The 19568-nt window shown below is 43.0% G+C and overlaps 1 protein-coding gene across 8 annotated transcripts in view; it reads right to left on the bottom strand.

Annotated features, from left to right (window-relative positions):
- OBSCN (obscurin, cytoskeletal calmodulin and titin-interacting RhoGEF) overlaps positions 1 to 19568 on the bottom strand; it is a 163367-nt gene that overhangs the window by 20698 nt on the left and 123101 nt on the right. For 7 of the 8 annotated variants that reach the window (XM_042043235.1, XM_042043236.1, XM_042043234.1 and 4 more), the window contains 5 exons: positions 5020 to 5280; positions 2569 to 2686; positions 2109 to 2242; positions 1651 to 1763; positions 254 to 422 (listed from right to left, as the gene is read on the bottom strand). In XM_042043235.1, coding sequence (XP_041899169.1) covers positions 254 to 422; positions 1651 to 1763; positions 2109 to 2242; positions 2569 to 2686; positions 5020 to 5280 — 795 coding nt within the window. Of the gene's footprint in view, positions 1 to 253; positions 423 to 1650; positions 1764 to 2108; positions 2243 to 2568; positions 2687 to 5019; positions 5281 to 7458; positions 11736 to 15347; positions 15391 to 19568 lie in introns of those variants that run through there. The other variant, XM_042043241.1, reaches the window with a different exon arrangement.

Genomic DNA, 19568 nt, shown 5'->3' on the forward strand with positions numbered 1-19568 from the left:
GCTGAGAGGATGGCATTGCCTTCCTGACTCAGAGGATGGCATTGCCTGCACAGCTGAGAGGATGGCATTGCCTTCCTGGCTCAGAGGATGGCATTGCCTGCACAGCTGAGAGGATGGCATTGCCTTCACAGCAGAGAGGATGGCATTGCCTCCACAGCAGAGAGGATGGCATTGCCTGCACAGCTGAGAGGATGGCATTACTTTCCCAGTTCAGAGGATGGCATTGCCTTCACAGCTGAGAGGATGACATTACCTTCACGTACGACGAGCTCTGCTTTGCACAAAACCTCCCCTCCTGCATTTTTGGCAACGCAGGTATAAACACCACCATCGTCCAAGGCAGCATTGTCCACGACTAAGAAATACGTTGTTCCTTCCTTCCCCTGATGGACCCTGTCGCTGTCTGTCAGCAGTGAAGTGCCCTGAGGGAAGGAAATGACATTTTGGCACTGGAAAAGCCAAGATGGAAACAGATGTTTCCGCTCTTCAAGAAACAAGATACAGGAGCAGAGGTACAACACAGAGTATTTCCGTTAGCAGATCTCACAAACAAAATGGTGCCCAGGGAAGTGGTGGAGTCACCATCCCTGGAAGTGTTCAAGACACAACTGGATGTGGGTCTGGCTGACAAGGTGGTGTTCTGTCAGACATTAGACTCAATGATCTTGGAGGTCTTTTTCCAACCTTAATGATTCTGTGATTCTGTATATTCATAAATGCTATGAAGAAAGGGGCAGGATGGAGTGTGTGTGATACAGAGCAGATTGTGAGCACTTGCAAAAGGTCCCCGTGGCAGTAAAATGCAAGATAAAAAGAAATAATACAGTACAATATGTACATATATGTATATAATACCATAAACATGAACTGATGCAATCCTGTTTTCCCACATAAAATCTCTGTTTCTGAGCTTTTCCTTATTAAACTGTAACAAAACTTTAAGTTAGAGTAAATAACTCCACGACAGCACCAGCTAAGTGTTTGGTGGGAGCTAAAAGGTACCAGATACTAGAAATTATTAGAGAAGAAATGAAGGATAAGACACAAAGCATCATCTGCTAAATCCTTGGTTTGCCCATGGTGTACATCATGGTACCTCATCATCAGTGTCCTCTCTAAGAGCTTCCAGATGAGGATTGACAGGGCAGATTGGGGCTCTTCAGCATGGAAGGGAGGCTCTAGCAAGATATTACAACAATATTGTAAGGAATAATAAATTATTTCCCTCCTTTCTATGGGATACTCATTAGTCACACTGATTTTACCAAGTAATTGCAGGAAAGATACAGAGCCTGGAAGTCACACTGACAATGGGAATGAACCCCTCAATCCTTTCCCTGCCCCCAAATTGCAGCACACATCTCAGTGGCACTCAGGTGGGACCAGTCTCCCTTGCTGCTCCTCTGGGTCCCTAAAGCCACCTTGGTTGCCCTCTCTGCAAAAGGATCCAGGGTGACACGGTGGCAACACGGGGTGGGATGCACAGGTGATGGTTCAGTGAGAACAGCTGGTCCCACAAACTCTACAGACACGACCCAGGGTCAGTGTGAGAGGTGTGGGAGGAAAGAGTAGGAGAAATTCCCTGTGGAATAGTGCACTACAGTCCCTCCCATGGTCCTCATCCTCAGCCAGAGAAGAGTCTGCACTCACCTTAAACCATAAAACTGTGGGCTGAGGGGTTCCTTCAATGACTGCCTGGAATTTGGCACGTTCCCCAGAGTTCACCTGCACATCCTCTATTGTCACTTGCATGTAGGGAGGACCTGGTGAGACAAAAAGGTTTGCTGCATGCACAACACTGCAACTTCATTCCCAGTGTGCTGGCAGAGGTGGAGTTACTCAAACGGGATTTATAGGACAGGCCATTTAGGATGTAACTGTAGTTTAAAGTCAAATCAAGAGGTAAAGCAGCAATTTATTTGGGGTTCTCTATACTGGCATTACTTTTAGGCTTCTTATCTTCACACTTATCTATTACTTTTTGTTTAATAAACAGTTACCACTCAAAAAATCAGAATATTTAAAAAAACAGTCATCAGGAGTTGTTACCAAAAGAGAAGACAGTGACAATCATGGGATTTAGGAAGGGAAACAGTGTTTGATCTTACTTGTTGGAGTCTTCTCCTCAGTCTTATACACACGAGTTCTTTCCGTGGTCTCGATATAAACTTCACTGCGCACATCCCAGACCACATCTCCTTGTCTCCTGTTCCAGCCTCCTGCCCCTGCATCTGGTGACGTTCTTTCAGGAAACCCAAGAGAAAAGATCATGGCATAGCCACATACAAGAGGTGCAGGATTACACCCCGCCATTGATCTGTTTAACCACAGACAAAGAGTTATTTGCTTAAAATTAATACAAGAATTTTGGTTTGGGGGGGATTAATTTCTCTCCAACCTTCTTTTACCCTTCTTTGACAAAGCATTGCTACCGGGATTCTGAAAATCGTAACAAACCTGCAAGAATCTGTTCAGGTCCACCACAGAGGATTTGCTTTTCTTGCAACAAACTCTGCCACTTTCAGAAATCCACATGTATTACGTGGAAATATTGAGGTGGGTATTTACCTGTCAGTGGGAACAGTGCGTTCCTGAGCACTTTCACCTCCAGCATCCGCCTCTTCCTGGGAAGGAGCAGGGCTGGGCTTCGGCACCCCTGGTTCTTCAGCTGGAACCTGCCTTTGTGCTTTGGATGGCAGCAGAAATTGGGCAAGTTAGACACAACACCCATGAGAGCACGCCTGAAACCCAGAGGCAACCTTTGGAGCCAGCTCTGTTGTGCCTTGTGCCAGAGCTGAGTCCACCTGACCTCAGCTGGGTGCAGTCACTGAAGGTTAGAGGAGAATTTGGCACTTTTGCAAAGAGCACAGGAAGCAAAGGGGTTGGACAACACCAGAGTGGTGGCACTTGGCTGACTGGTCTAAACTGACTTTTCTGCAAGGAAACACACAGAGACAAAGGTGGGAAAAGCAGTAGGGACAGGGGGAAATAGGTCAGCTGGAAGGATAGCATGGGTTCACACAGCCTTTACAGGAGATAATTTAACTGTGTTTCAGTTCCAGCTCATGGCGGTGAGGAAATCATGGAATCACAGAATCATTCAGGTTGAAAAAGACCTTTAAAAACAAGTCCGGCCATCAACTCAGCACTGGCAAGTCCACCACTGAAATGCACTCCAGGGAAACCCAGTGTTAGCTTTGTACACATGAGTTCTCCCATTAAACTTTGCCTTAGGACAGTTCCTGACTCACTGCTGTGATCACAAGCAGCATCAGGGACATGAGTGAGCTCACACCAGCATAAACTGGTGGTCCTGCCCAAGGATGTGACTGATATGGAGGTAATATGGACTCTTACAGAGGACCTGGTGATGTTTCATCATCAGTATTGCTGCACCTTCACTGGAAAATGTCCTTGTACTGTTCTGTTACACCAGAGCGACGTTTGGCATCTGGGGCTTGAGGAAACCAAAAGATGGTGTAGCTTGATGGCTGTTTCAGTTAATTTTCTTCTTTTATTATTAATTATTTTATCAGGTATAGCTTCAAAACCTGGTTTGATCTCACGTTCCAAAAGTACTGGTTGTCTTTTGATATTCACCATTGGAATTACACCGTAGGATAAAGTGCATCATCTCTTTTTCATTTAAGGAGAAAACGTTAAATCCAGAGGAGTTTTCTACCCAGCAGGTAGGAATATTTTAGGGAGCGCTCTAAGGATGTTTGGTGCTGGCTGGTTTTGGAAAAGAGCAGCTGTTTCTAGAAGTCACATAAAGCAGCTCTACTGGGATGGAAAACATGGAAGGCATTACTGGATCAGAGATCCCAGGTTCTGGGACTGTGCTTTCCTACCACCAGCACTACTGAAATATTTGCCTCCTTTTTATTTAAGGCATGTGATCATAGAGAGAGCTGTCAAGTCTCCATCTGATTAAAATAATTCCCATAACATGTTTAGTTTTGCTCAGATGAAAGACCTGCCAAACCATCTCATTCACTATTGTATTTTCTCTGTAGCTGTGACTGGGGAAATAATCTGCTAGGTGACATTTTACTTAGGATTTTTGGGTCATCCCACTTCACCAGAGGATTATTTTCAAAGATGATTTCCTACTAGAAAGGAAAAAATGTTTTAAAGCCCTGGCATTTTTTTATGCTGTTATTTTGGGTCTGATTCCATGAACAGCTTTTATCCTTTATAAGTTTAAAACAAGAATACTTATTTTTTTAAAGAGTTATCTGGAGTTTGGGGGCTGAAGGCTGCTTGGCATTGTCCTTTCAGTTAACAGTGGTGGAGAACAGTTATTCTGACTTGACACAGAGACAGCTTAAACAAGTTGTTATGGCAGAAGCAGAGGAAGAGTGGAAGGGTTGTCGCTCATCCCTGATTTTTTAAAAACAACAGAAAGACAAAGGAGTTGTTCTCCTGGCAAGACACAGCCACACACATGGTTGGGTTTAGTCACACAGGAGCTGCAAGGAGTCTGTCCGGGCTCCAGGGTCAGGGAAATCCAGGTGAACTGGATGCACTCAACCCCCTGGAAGGCCTCTGACAGGAAGGTGCAGGATATTAAAGATATTTCCAGCTTGTTTATGGCAAACAATAAAAGCAAGCACCCTTACCCACCCCACCAAATCAAAACCCAGATGACTTCTCCGAATGTAAAGGAGGGATCTCACCCTGCCTTCTCCCCCAAAAGTACTTGAAGCAAGACCAGGGACAAAGCCCCAAAGGTGGAAAAAATGCCCTATTCCTTAATTTGGGCAGGTGATGAACCAAACTCTACTTCAGACATGGTTTTCAAACACCTCCTGTTTCCAAAAAGATCTGCCCCAAACTTAGATCCAACCCCAACCCACCCCACCATGTTTCTTTGGGTCTGAAAGCCCTCTCTTAATCTTCATCTGCTCAAAACACAGTGACAGAAAAATGAGGTTAAAAATATTGTTACTGGCATGTTCAATATTTTTCTGTCTCTCAACTCCCAGGGGACATCTCCCACATTCGTGCCAAACCTACCATGGCCTCCAGCAGTCTGGGTTTGGGTACTGGCTTCATGAACTATCACAGAGGGCCCGGCTGCTGTCCCTGAGTACTCTGAAGGAACAGAGCCAGGAGGGCCAAGGCCAAGGCCACCATCTGCTCGCATGCCCGGGGGAAGAGTCACCAGCAGTGATGCCGAGTCCATGAGTTTTTTGAGAGCTGTCTTGATCTCCTTATCAGCACGCTGGAGCGAGGCCTGCACAGTAGTCTCCGTGTCTGACTGGGGGGAAGTCATTCCTACAGACAAGAACAACAACTTTTCTCTCTTCAGGGCAAAAAAGAAAACAGCAGCACCATCCAACCCATGGAAATATTTGCAATCGTATCACTTTCCCCTCCTATGTGGGAGACAGAGGAGTAGAAACTCCTGCAATTAAAGGAGGCTTTGATTTACAACCCTGGAAGAGACTAGGTCTGGCTTAATTGACAGAGATTTTAAGATCATTGCCAAAAGGATCACGAGCCTGTGTTCCTATAGTTAAAAGTAAAATTGTACACTGGGTGTTCTAGTTGAGGGTTTTAAATATAATTGTGTGATTTAATATAGTTTAAGTTAAGAATGTAGATGGTATAAGAGAGATATCTGTATGTGACATGAGAAGTTATTGGTCAAGATGCAGCTGCATTGCAGTGAGAAGTGCCACAGGTGATAGGTCATAAATCCAAAACAAAGTGTCATTTTAAGTGTCTGTTGGATTAGAAAGTTATAAATTATGATGTAACTCTAAATCTTGTGACTAGTCACCATTATTTGGAGGTACTGTAAAATCTCACGCCTCGACTGATGCGTTTGTTATTTTAAACAATAAATCCCTGCAATCGTGTAGTCCCATCCCTGAAAGTTATTTCCTCTGATGAGTGAACATGTGGGAAATTCGACACTCCTAGAGCAGGGAGTTGACAAAGAAATGCTTATTCCAGCAAGAGGGAGCGTAGCTAAGAGTTAAAATAAGAAAGTTGGCACAAAATGCTTTGGAAAGTTGTATCTCAGCAGGCTGGGGACACTGTGCCACACTGTGTGCACCCCTGGCCTGTTCCCAGACAGTGGAACAAAGGATCCATCACCCAGCTGAACTCAACATTGGTTGATCTGTCAAAAATACCTTTATTAATCCTAGAATCACAGAATGTCATCAACTGGAAGGGGTCCACAAGGATCATCCAGTCCTACTCCTGACCCTGCACAGTCATCCCAACAACCCCACTCTGTTTCAGGGAGTGTTATTCAAACACTCCCGGAGTTCTGGCAGCTTTAGGGCTGTGACCATTCCCTGGGGAGCCTGTTCAGTGCCCCAGCACCCTCTGGAAGAAGAACCAATCACTGGATAAGACCACTGAAATGAACCCATTGCACTGATACAGACCCTACATGCAAGGAAGAAGTTATCTCACAGGAAAGGAAAAGGAGCAAACGGAATCAGCCTCATCAGTGATTCTGGGAAGGGCAGGGGAAAGAAGGGAGGGCTGTTCTTTTTCATCAAAGTCTGGCAGAAAAGCCACTTTTTGCTCCAGAGTGATGCATTTGTCCTACTTCACGATATCTGAATATTTCTGCTGGGTTTGGATGTAGAAGGCTGGGATGGGATCACAGACTGCAGGAGCTCATCTCACCCACTCTGCTGCCTGATAAACCTTCCACAAATCCTGAAGAGGCACAACGAAGGCATGGATGAGACCTAGGGAAGCTCCCATGTAATCATGAAGACAGAGAAAATGCAGGTCAGGTTAAGACAACTGATCACGTTCATGATGTGACTGCTTGCCAAGCAAGAGAGAAAACTCAGACCATGATGTGGTTTGAGAAAAAAATAAGAGTATTTGGAACAAACAGCTCTGACTTGTTTAATGTCACTTGATGAGGAAATGTATTCACAGGTGCACAGATATAGAGGTTATATATAATCACAGATCTCCCCCATGCTCTAATACCACCACTTTCCTCCCTGCTTAGGGACATTACACCACTTTCTTCCTTCTTTAGGACACTGATTCAGGCTGAGGAACTTTAATATCCCCCAAGATAAATAGAACTAACAAACACCACAGTAGTGACAGCCTGTAATGGACAACCAACCTCTTTCCTAGCTCTAAAATCTCAGCCTTGAACCTTTCCACCCCACATCTCCTTCACTTCATCCCTGGGAACTCAAGACTGACACTTATTTTGAAGCTCCAGTTCGGTTTCAGAGAAGAACCCAAGAGGATGTGAATTGTTTAAGATTCCTGAGTTGGAAATATCCCTAAAACTGTTTTTTTTCACTTCAGCTCTCCTGAAACTGCCCATAAAAAGGAGCCAGAGCCCAACTGCATTAATATTCTTGGATTGCAATCCAGCTCCTGCTGAAGTCAGCGGGAGAAGAGGATGAGCTGATGGAATATCAAGTGCTGTAACAAAGGACACAGAAATCCAACGAGTTCAGTGACAGCTGATGCAAGACATTTATTGATATAAACTCAGCATCTAACAGCGTATCTTGCACTTGACTTTTTTTTGTGTGTTTTTTTTCCTTTTTGTATTTCAAGCAAACAGAAGTTTCCACTTTATTAATACCCATTTACCTCCAGGAATTTCAGTAAAACATTCATTGTATTAAAATCTTTCATACAGCTGTATCTTTTCATCTACAGGAAATAAATCCCCACACATCTCATTAGTTATCTACACAGTTTAATCACTTACAAGCATAATTTTTAACCTCTAGGAAAACATTTTGAAAATATATGTATTGAACTTCTCATAAACCTTTCACTTTTTGAACAGAGCCCTGCATAGGATTTTAAGAATTCCCTTCAATTGATTCTCTTTTGCTTAAATTTCAAAAGAAAATGTAAACAGATGTTAATTGCTTTGAGCTAATGAATCAAAGTATAATTATTTCTTCTATGACCCTCTGAAGTGCAGCCTTAGAGCTTCTTTAGAAAAACCTGAGTGCCAACCACAACAGGAGGAAACCTCCACATTCCTTTACACATCCTCATTAACTTTTGTTTGAATATTACGTTTTTTGAAGACTACCACAGGGCAAATTCTTTTCTCAGCAGTATCTTCATAAATCTGAATCAAATCCACTTCCTTCTGTGGAATTATTCTAGATCGATACTGGAATAACTGAGATCAGAGTCAGGCTCAAAATAAAAGAAATATTTTTGGCTTTGAAAGCATTTCCCCGTTGTGTGTGTGTTACTTTCCAATGTACAGTGCAATATATGAAAAAAGCACTAATATATATATCCATCGTATTGCTTCATTATAAAACAAACAGTATAAACCAAGGAGATGTTATAAAAAACGGGATAGTACCATAAAGGAAGCTTGATTTCCTTCACCACTGGAAAAGCATCTTATATCATGAAGGTAGTGCACACGACATCCTGAGTGGATGCTGAAAGTGAAAGGCTGTGAAATCAATATGTTCATTTTAGTCAGCACAAGGTGCAGCTGCAGAAGGAAAAAAATAACTTTTCTACAAGCACCTTTTGTGAATTCAGTCCCTGTTGGCAGGAATATTGCCCCAAGCCTCCAGAACAAGCTCCTCTATATCACCTGGCTGGGAAACACAGAGCCAACATCATCCATTCATTCCCAAGGCAGAAAATCACTCCACCCTCTCTCTCCGTGCTGCTTAAAAATTCAACTGTGCCTGAGCATTTCTGGTTTCCCTAAACCATAAATGAAAGCAGTTTCTACTGAACATTGTTACAGAGCTCAGCTGGGACAGGGTGTGGGGACTTTTCACCCCACATCTCTGTTACCAGAGAGAGCCAGTGCTGGGTCCTGCTGAGACCAATGACAAACTCCATCTGACTCCAACTGGCGCCAGGATATGGGCCTGGGAGCTCATCTCTTTTCAGAGCAGCTTGTTGAAGGTCTCGGCAACAACCATTTTTGGTGAAGCCAACAGAAGTGGGCTGTGCTCAGTGCACCTCAGCCTCCCCCTCGTGCAGCATTCCCGCTGCAGAGCTCCAGAGGAACCCCACAGTCAGTCCCTCTCCGAGGCATCTCGACCTTCCTGCTTACAGTAATACAATGCAATTGCAACTGGCAGCCCAATACATTTGGAACAGATCTGTGTTTCAACCGAATGTTTAAGGTAAAGCTCTCTTTTGTCTTTATTTTTTTTAAATTGTCTTTGTGCTCCTGCTACTTTGCCGTAGCTCAGTGGTAAATTCCTCTTATCACATATCAGGGACATCATGGATCAATCTGTTAGCAGGAATGTTTCACCACTGGTGTGTTCAGGAGAACAAATACTCATCCAGTCATATTTAGTGACAAGGACCACATTTGTAGTTCTTTGTACGTGTTAATGTTTGATTGCAGATGCAGAAATCATTTTGTGCAGCACTTTAATCTTTCAGTGCACCTTAAGTAAATTATATTTTAAAAGAGATGTTTTATAAATCCACCACACTAGAATGCAGAATAATGAAAGCTACATTATCAGACAACTAGGAAGTGGATTTGAAAATATCAGTCATTTAGAAAAGGTAGTCTTTTTCATGTAAAGCAGAAGAGAACAACAAAACTCTTGCTTCCTCATGACAGTGGGACTTTCACCACTGACTAGAGTCAATCTGGGATTTCAACCAAAAGGCCTCAGCAGCCCTTTGAATCCCTGGTATTTGTAATATTTCCTATATATCTCATTATAAGGCAGAAGGTTAAAATAATGCAACCAGACTGTGCATGTTGAAAGGTTTATGAAGAAATTTTGGTAGGGCTACTTGGTGTCACAAGTGTAGAGCATGGTCAAAGCAGAGTGAAGCTTCATGACCTTTGGGCCCACATGGCGACAGGAGACACCTCCTGTCCTGGGCTGCTGAAGGATGCTGAAAAGCTTAGATACTTTCACCTCCTTGCCACACCGTAAACTGGCACACGAAACAATTTTTAAGTTCATGGACAAAAAAGCACTTTTGCATCTATATTTCTGTCATAGGTAGAAGAATCAGGCTTTTCCTAAACCTCCCATCACTGCTCCACTATGGAATGATACATGTTCACCTAGATCAAAGCCTTTAAAGTTACAAACTGTTCTGACAGACTGTTCCCTTTAAGACTGGAAAAGCTGGACATATCATATTTAAATACACTTCCCTCTAAGGTATTCCCTTGTACTTGTTACCTCATAACTTTGCCACCAATTCCCCTTGCTTACAACAATTTTGATTATTTATATTTTTTAAAAAAGCTGCTTTCTTCGGTGTTAAAAATTATGCTTGCATCCGCTCAGCTCTGGGAGAGGTCTTCTGTGCTGATGTGCAAGGTGACAGGCTCGCCAACAGTCCCGTAGCTGAGGGTTCTCGTGGAAACTTCAGTTTTAAAGCTGGACTGCCCGTTGTCTGCTGAGCGCTGGACCTCGGTGCAGAACGAGGGCTTGACCATGAAGGAGGGGCCGGGAGGAGCCGCGCGGGAATCGCTCACACGGAAGGAGATGTTGGAGGGGCCCGCGGACTGCACGCCGGTCACCCGAGAGGCTGACACGAACACACCCCCAGGAACGTGCTCCTCGTACTGGCTGAAGAACCTCTGCCTGGGCTCGGGCACCACGGGCCTCACCAGGTTCAGCAGCACCGGCTTCCCGATGGTCGGGGTCGGCTCATTGATCTCCGTCTGCAGCACGGAGATCTCGCAGGGCTTCTCTGCCGTTTGCTTCTGATCCTCACACCTGTAGGTCTCGCCTTCTTGAGGGACATAATCCTCCAGGTCCTCCAGAGTTAAGAGTTTGCCGTTGTGTGTTAAAATCTTGCGGTCCCGGGTGCTGATGTCGTCTGTGTGTAGCTCCTCTGGCTCATCCACTATGATATTGTCCTCTTCGGGAAAGATGTCCTGTATTACTTCGGGTACCTCCTCTCCAACAGGCCAAGACACATCCACTTCATCGACTTCTTCCTTATCCTCTGGACTTGCCAGGGAGAACAGAATTTCGTGTTGGTCTGCGGCAGCTGTCCCAAAACTGAAGACCAAAGGCTCACCTCCACAGGCAAGCAGAGGGGAGGCAGCATCTGACCCACAGTCAGCACTTGATTCCTGTGGGCAGCTCTTTCCTTCAGTTCCATAATCCATAAATGAATCACTTCCTAGTTGCTCAGAGCCACATGGGGAGTTTCTCTCTTCGCTGCTGACTTGAGGTCCTTCCTGCTCGGTTGTATACACCAGAGGCTGGATGTCACCTTCAGAGAGACCCTCATTTGGCAGAGATTTTGACTGCTCCACCAATTTATTGTTGGAGTTGTTTGTGTTTGGATCATCTTCTGGGGAGCGCTTTGGCCTTGAGCTGGGAAAAGTGAATGTTAACACCCCTGAGTCATCTTTTTCTTGCTTTGCTGGGGAAGAGCCTCTTTTCCTTGTGGGCTTTGGTGATTTTTTCACCTTGAATTCAATTATTTCTTCCACTTCGACCCACTTGGGCTTTTTCTCTTCCCCTGTGCTCTCCACGACAACGTCTCTTGCCACTGCCCCTTGCATGTCCTCATGTTCTGTGACATAAAGCCTGGGAACAGCAGCAGACTTTGGTGCTGCCTCCTGCTCATGTCTGTGGACAGGCTGCCTGATCTTGGAGACATAAACCGGCTCCGGAGTCGGCTCCGGCCATGGGGAGCGGGAAGGAGAATGACCTGAAGGAGAACGTGCAGGAGAAACCCTTCCCCTTTGTCTTGGGCTCTTCACCACCGTGGTTATGGTCTCCTCTCTGATGGCAGAAAGGGGTGGAGTTGGCAGGAAGACGAGACTTTTCGGGGAGCCACACTCCACCAGCACATGCCATGGTCGGCCAAGGCGCCGCAGTGGGGTTAGTTTGGGTAAGCATTCCAGCTCTTGGGGAAGCATTCCAGCTTTTGGAGAAGCGGTCATTTTGGGAGGGACACACACAACGCACACACTCACATGCCCATTTCCACTTCCTGATCCAGGGAAAACCCCAGTGCCCTTGTCCCCAGGGAAAACTCCAGCTCCATTAATGTCCTTGAGTGTGAACACACAACGAGCATGAGAAGTGCTCCAGCTGAGAAATGCTCTGCTGGGTGCTGCTGTATTTCATGTGCTTGTGTTGACCTCCCATTTTGCTACTTTGGACCCCCCAAAATTGTAAACACTCAAAGACTTCATCCTTTTCCTGAGTATCCTTGGCTAAAATCCTAATTCCATCCACCTCAATGGTTAAATGCCCTTTATTAAGGTAGGGTCATCAGCTTCCTAATAATATTTAATTAATGTAACATATCTCTATCTTGTTTATTACAGACACTTTTGAGACCAGAGATCTGCATTTCCACATGCAGAACACAGAAAGGGGTTAACCCTTAACATGTGGAGACCACCACGAAGAGAAAGTTAGAACATTTCCTGCACAAGTCATCTGTCCCAAAATGTATTTATTTTTACTCTTCATAATACCATTAGTGCAGACACAGCCTGATCCTACCACCTCCAATAGACACAGGAATACCAAGCCAAATTTGTATGCATAATTATGATTTCTCAGCATATTTCTGCTGGCTTTACTTTATATTTTTGACTGAAGTTGGGCTGGTGGTAGATGCCTCATCCCTGGAAACATTCAAGGTCAGGCTGGACAGGGGTCTGAGTAGCCTGATCTAGGTGAAACTGTCCCTCCTCACAGCAAGGGGTTGGACTAGATTATCTTTAAAGGTCCCCTCTGACCCAAGGCCTAACCCCAGGCTTCAGTGCTCTTAACTTACATATTGAACATGCAGTTTCTCCTGCAGGTTTCTCCGTGGTGTTTCTAACATGGAAAAACTTCCAGGTAAATACAGTGTTTTCTTGGCAAGCACAGGGAAGCCGATGCTCCACATCTGCTCCAGTGGAAACCACTGGAAAAGCCCATTTTGTTTCTGTGTTGAGATTCTGTCCCTACCCCAAGGAACGGGGTTAAAAGCAAAGAATTAACTGAAGGGTCAAACAGTGGCCAGAACTGAGATGATGAATGGAGACAGCAGCTTTTTTATTCCTCTCTTCCTCCTCACCATTCTCCAGTCACAACCACGTGGGGCTGAAGGTCACCCCCTCTGCTCTCCAGCCATCTCTGCTCTGGCTTTTGCACTGAGAGACAGGCAAGGGTGGAAAGAGCCCTTGAGAATGGAGAGCCCATTTATAGCCATCGTGGAAGACCAATCCTCTTGGGTTTATTTGCCTTTCTCATCTTGCCTTTCTCATCTTCTGCTCCTATTTTTGAAAACTTGTACTTCTTCCTCCTCTGGAGATCGGATTTGTTTCCACCATCAATCTCTCCCTTTGAGGACATGGTGAGTCCAGGACTGGATCAGCTACAGGGAGATTTATTTCCTTCCAGAGCACCCTCTCTTCTACTGCTCATTTCCACTGGTTTACTCTTTTCCCTAAGTTTTCTGCAGTTTTTCATTAGACCTTTGGGGTCTGTGCAGAGCCTTCCTACTAGCCACGGTGCCTTTCTGGATTACACAAAACTAAATTATTCTGGATGAGAATGGGTGCTTGCAGTAGACTTTGCTCTATGTTGTAAAATTAAAATGGGTTTTTTGGGGTCTGGGATTTGCATATATGGACATTGTTCAATCCCATCTCTCAATTGTCAATTATTTTCTGCCACTAGTTTTAAAGCTTCTTCTCTTCCTCAGCTTGCAACAGATTAAGAAGAGTTGGAATCTGCCCTTACAGAATTATTCCCAAACTTTCGTCCATCACCATCCCAGCTCCAGTTGAGGTCCACTCTAATTTAAAGTTCGTGACCACAAAAGGAGGGGAATTTCTGCCTGAGATCCCACTCCTAAATTTACCAAACTCCTTTGGGGCTGCAGCCTGTGATTTAGGAATCCCTTCTGGAGCTGTCCAGAGCAACGTCCTATGGAATTTAGATCTCAGAAATTTAGAAATCAGCTTAACTGATGGTATTTTGTATTAATTTATATTACTTAATCCACCAATATTAATGCTGCTGTTCCAGATCCAGGCACAGAGATGCAGATAAATGAGATTTACCAAGTTGTAGATGCGGTCTGACTCTGAGATTTCCTCCTGCTCATGACTTTCTCAGGATATTTCTGAATGTGATATAAGAAAATATTTCTCTGTTCAGTTGCCCCATTCTGAATCCTGGTCCTTGAGGCAGTACAGGTAAAAACACTTTACTTTTCTGGTCTTTGCAGGATGAAAAGGGTCTAATGACTGGACATTTACCTGAGCTGATGTGCAAGAGAGAGGGGAAAAGGCAGAGCCCCTTCCTGCCTCTCCTGTCTGCTCTCTGCCTCATCCAGGTAGAAACTTCTGGGAGGGGGGACAATTTATAAACCACTGCCTCCAAATGGGCCAAGTGCATGGATCTAAAGGAATAATCCTCACAGAAAGCAATAAAAGGGATAAAAGGTGAGCAACTCTTAACAGTCCTTTAGTTGCAATTTTATGTCTAACAAAAATAAAATACCTCAACTTAAGCCTCCTGTCCCAAATCAAGGACAGACTTTAGCAATAGTACAGCTGTTGAGGGAAGGCATTTCCCCAAAATATCCATTGTATAACTGCTTACTGCTCTCAGGACATGGTTTGAGTGGCTTGGAGATGCTCTGAAATCCTGTCACAGGCCGGTGTCCCCCTTCCAGCACATGAAACAATTTCATTATGTATTTCTTTATGGTACTTAAGAAGATGAATTAAGATTTTAATGGCTACTAAGCTTCTAGGCTACATATGGCTGAGAAAATACTGCTTTTTGCAGCAATTAATCTTTGTAGTTTTATAGGCATCCAGTATAAACCAGGCTCAAAATACTCAAAAAGACCAAGTTATCAGGACAAATATTTATATTAGAAATATAGAGACAGAAGGGGATAAAAATACTCATCATCTTCTGCTTCATCATACAAGGCTTTCCTGAATAATTAAAAACAGAAAGCCAGAAGAAATCACTGTAGGCTCTGAGATATTTGTTAAATTTGTAGACATTTTCAGGCAGACAGCTTTCAAAGCTGGTTTCATTCAACACTGAGAGTCAGACTCCACCTTCCCGAGCTCTTGTGCAACTCTATCAGTGCTCAGGGGAATATTTTTCCATGTGTAATATCATAAAATAACTGCCCCAGGCTGTGCCTAACACCAGTGCTGCTATTTTTGGAAAAGAACAGAAGGACTTTTTTTTGAGGTGAACACTTCACATGGCACAGAATTCCGTGGGATCTGGCGGGCTGGGAATGAACACACTTGCATAGCCAATGAACACAAGCTTGTTACTGGATCATGCAGAGGCAGCAAGGCAAAAAACCACAAATGTTACCCCAAAAAAAAAAAAAAAAAAAAAAAAATCAGCACTTACATGATGATGGTTTTCTTGGGCACTTTAGTCTCTTGTTCAGTGACTACAAAGAGAACAGTATGAACAGCATGGGGTTAAAGAAAGGCAAAAGCTGAAATGATTAAATTATCTTTGCTCAGATCATCAACATAAACTGGAGTGAAAAATAACCAACTGTACCATCCCATCCATGCTTTCTGTGGTTATTTCCAGCATCATCTTTAGTGTTTCTGACAAGGAATGAGAATTCAGAATGCTCTCTGAATGCTTAGATTTGAAATTAAATATTTTGTGGAGAACAATTTGGCAAAAGCTGTTTATTCTACCATTTTTGTTTGGCAGGTCAAAGCTAGAAAACAAAGTCCTTATTTAACTTTTTTTATCATATAATAAGGTAGTGATGGTGTCAGAAACCTGAAAGTGCCTCGATCTGGAAAATCCTGGAGAGCTGAAATTCTTGAAACTGTGATTTCACTTCCTAGAAAAAAAGAGTCTCCCCAAACACTGAATTGTGGCCAAGTTTTTGTGGACTGGATGCAAAATCCAAACTGATAACAATGAAAATCATTAAAATCATTATCATCAGCATCAAAAAAGCCCCCAAATCCCAGGAAGCCCAGGAGAGCCCTGTGTCTGCTCCGTCTCTTTTTTTTGCTCTAATTTGTGATTTTTCCTGACCCTTCTCCCATAACCAACTGGAAGCTGTTGATGCCTATCAAGATCAAAAGTAATGATTTCATAGGGTTGCAAGTATTTCCCAAAACTGACATTTTTAAAAAGTAGAAAGATACCATTTGAAGAACTAACTGAGATTTTCAGCAGGTTTCCCACCCTATCCACTGGAATAAAATTAAGGCACTGTTTGAACCACACTGCTTTGAGCACACCCTGAACTGCTGAACCTATTTGAGATCTAGAAAAACCCCAACAGCAAGCCCCACTTTTCATTGAATAAACTCAGAAAAGATCTAAAAAAACCCCATAATTTAATCTCCAGCAATTGGTTTTCAGTTCTCCAGCCAGCCTATAATAAATAAGCTCTGGTAATTTTCACTTGATGCAATTTAAGTGAACTGCCACTTAAAAAGATCTATAAAATCACAAACAGTTCTTGCCCAGGGAATTTGGAGTGTCTGTATTTTTTGTTAAATAACTGATGATTAGTGCTGATGTTTTCAATTGGTGCCCCCAAACCTGCATTGACTGAAAATTAAAAATACATCTACAATATTAAATGGAATACTTTAACTTAATTTTCCTTCCACTTCACTTCCAAGGGCTCTTCCCTGCCTCAGGTAAAAAAACAAATTTGACCATAATGAAAAAGAATTTTGTGCAAATATTGATGTTAATATCTGACCTAGAGCTCATGGGTGTACTTGCAGAGCCTTCTCTTGTTTATGCCTGTAAAAATCTGGAATCATTTCCCAGAGATTCAAAGGAGTTACTGCAGAACTGGGTGAGTGTAAACAGAATTTGTTTGGAAATTTGAGTTTACACTAACAGGGTAAGTAAAGAGCAAAATTATTTTCAAATATTTATCCCTGGACACAATCACAATAAAACAATTTACCTGCCCTTAATTAATTATTTTTTTTTTAATAACTCAAACCTTGTTTTAAATGGTGGAATGATAAATATACAGTGATGGCAGATGAACTGAGTGCTCAAACAATTTATTACACTCAGGTTAGAGATTTTCACTGAATTTTTAAATCACTATTCTGCAATTTTCAAATAACTTTTAGAAAATCTTATTAAATAATATGAGATTAATCCATATGCAGTGAATATCTGAGTAAAAATACTGATGTTCTGATGGAAACAGCTATTACTTAATTGGATTATACACCTGAAAATAGGTGTTTTATACAATTATTTTAGCAGCAACTGTCTTTAGACAAGAATTAAGTAATATAAACTAAAAAATTGAACAAATCAATGAAATCTCACAATGTCTGTAAGAAAAAGTCTCTTCAGTGGTTGCTCTATGAATGTCTGTTCTTGCAGTCCTCCCAAAGGACACCAACTGTGATATTTCTATTCGTAGTGGATGTCAAAGAGATTCAATATTCAAAAGTTCAGCAGGCCTGGGATGAGAAAGCTGAAAATGGCACATAATAAATTGTATATGTGCTGTCCGAGGTGTGAGGGAGGATTTGAGCAATCCTATATTGAAGGATAGAACCACACGAAAGTAGGATGAGAGAATTTGGGTTTCTTTTTTTTTGTTATAGTTTTGGTTTGGTTTTTTTTTTTTTTTTTTGCTGTTGTTTTTCCCCCGAGAGGAAAATATTCTGCATCCGTTTTTAGCGCCGGATGGATCATTTCAACTTTTCAAGAGCATTTTAGGCAAACAGCTTTGCAAAGCAGGAGCCCCTGATAAGCAGGTTAAAAGCTGTAAGCATTAGGGACAGCCAGTGCTTTTATAGGACCAGACATCTCTTTGGTTAATAGATTAAAACATTGCCTTACAAGTGATGGAACATTGAGGATCAGTGAGTTCTCCTTGCTCTGAATGGATGGAAGGTAATTTATGGCCTTTTTTACAATTTTTAAGTCTCTTTTCTCCACTCACAGGAGCTCAAACCTATTTTTCCTGCCCAGTTCACGCTGCTGACATGAGCCACGGGAGCACTGCTCTATTTTCACTTCCTTCTGCTACACTTTGGAGACTGCAAAACCTGGCAAGAACTGCTAAAACTAATCCTAAAATGAGCAATTCATACAATCACTGAGGTTGGAAAAGACCCTTAGGATCATTGAATCCAACTGCTAAGGCAGCACTTCCACATTCACCACTAAATGCTGTCCCTAAGTGCCACATCCACAGATCTTTGAAGTCCCTCCAGGGTTGGTGGCTTAATTCATAGATATAACAATTTTTTAAATTACATGAATGAAGCATTTTGGGATCTCTCTCAAAAAAAAACCCCAAACCAGCAAAACCCCCAAATAATCCAAAAGGCCTCACTCCTGCAGTGACTGACAGCTGTAAAGGCAGATGGGGCTCTCCTGAATTTGCATTGAAAACCCTGTGGCCAGGCCAAAAATTGAGACTAAACCATGGTGACAGCCAAATAAAAATAATGAGGTAAATGCCCTAATCATCACCCTAATCAGGGAACAACCAGATGGTCAGGGGACAAACTCCTGTGCCCTATTTCTTCAGTAACACTAAGAGATCCAATGCTCCTCTGGGTTTTAAAGCAATCTTCCAGCTAAGAGCTTCAATATATTTTGCTGGTTTTTAACAAGGTGGCTGCTACAAGGCAACTGAAGAACCTGCCCAAAGCTCTGCAGGAAATCTAAGGCAAATTTGTGAAGGAATTCTTGTTGCCTGGTGTAGTTGCTTTGGGAATTTTTATTTATGGCTTCATCTCCACTCCTGTACCTGACTCCTCCCCTTGTATTGACTGTGTTGTTCTAGGTCCTGACCTGCCCACCCATGTGGAATTGCAACACCTTTCAAAGGCACTGGGCTTTGCTTTTCTTAACAAATAATCAAGTTAGTGAGCCTGGATGGATGAATCACACCAGAACATGCCAGAGCACATCAGCCCAGGTGTGCCGTGTGCAGGTTAAGCAGCAAGGTGCAAAGCAGACACAGTCAACTGGAAGTCAAAGAGAAGGATCTTCTTTCAGTTACACTTTTTAAAAAGTGTCTCAAATTCTTCCAATATCCACAGAAAGAGGATTTTTTAAAGCAACTTCCCATTGACTTCAGTGCAGTGACCAGGTGTGGCTGAAGGCAGATCTCAGCTCACACGGGATCCCTTAGTCCAGTAGTTTCCATCCTTTTTGGATTTGGTCCATCCAAGGGATCTGCAAACTCCCACAGTGTGAATTTAAACCCAATGACAAGAATTTGGTTTTGATAGCCATGGTCTTGGACTGTGGACCATCACCAGCTGCAGGTCAGGGCTCATAAACCACTGGACTAATGGTATCCCAAACCGCGGGTTTGGTTCAGCAGAATAAACGGTACAGAAAGGCAGGAGGATAAAAACTAAAATAATTGCCCCTAGGCTGCCTCATGAGACTCAGACAATGGTCATTTCACAGAAACAGAGATAAATCAGGTAAAACTCAGACCCAGGGTGCAGGTGAGCCAGGAAGCAGACACGGTATCTATTTCCTGCTGTGAGAGCAGCAATGTTGTCCTCTTGGTGAAGTTACAAGTAATCCCATTTTCACAAATAGGAAGGATTGTGAGGATGGAAAGGGATAGCCTTCATGAGA

The sequence above is a fragment of the Corvus kubaryi genome, unplaced genomic scaffold, assembly GCF_017639235.1.
Source record: "Corvus kubaryi isolate FWS band 111438036 unplaced genomic scaffold, C.kubaryi_AGA036_p1.0 37398, whole genome shotgun sequence".
In the NCBI taxonomy this organism is placed as follows: Eukaryota; Metazoa; Chordata; class Aves; order Passeriformes; family Corvidae; genus Corvus; species Corvus kubaryi.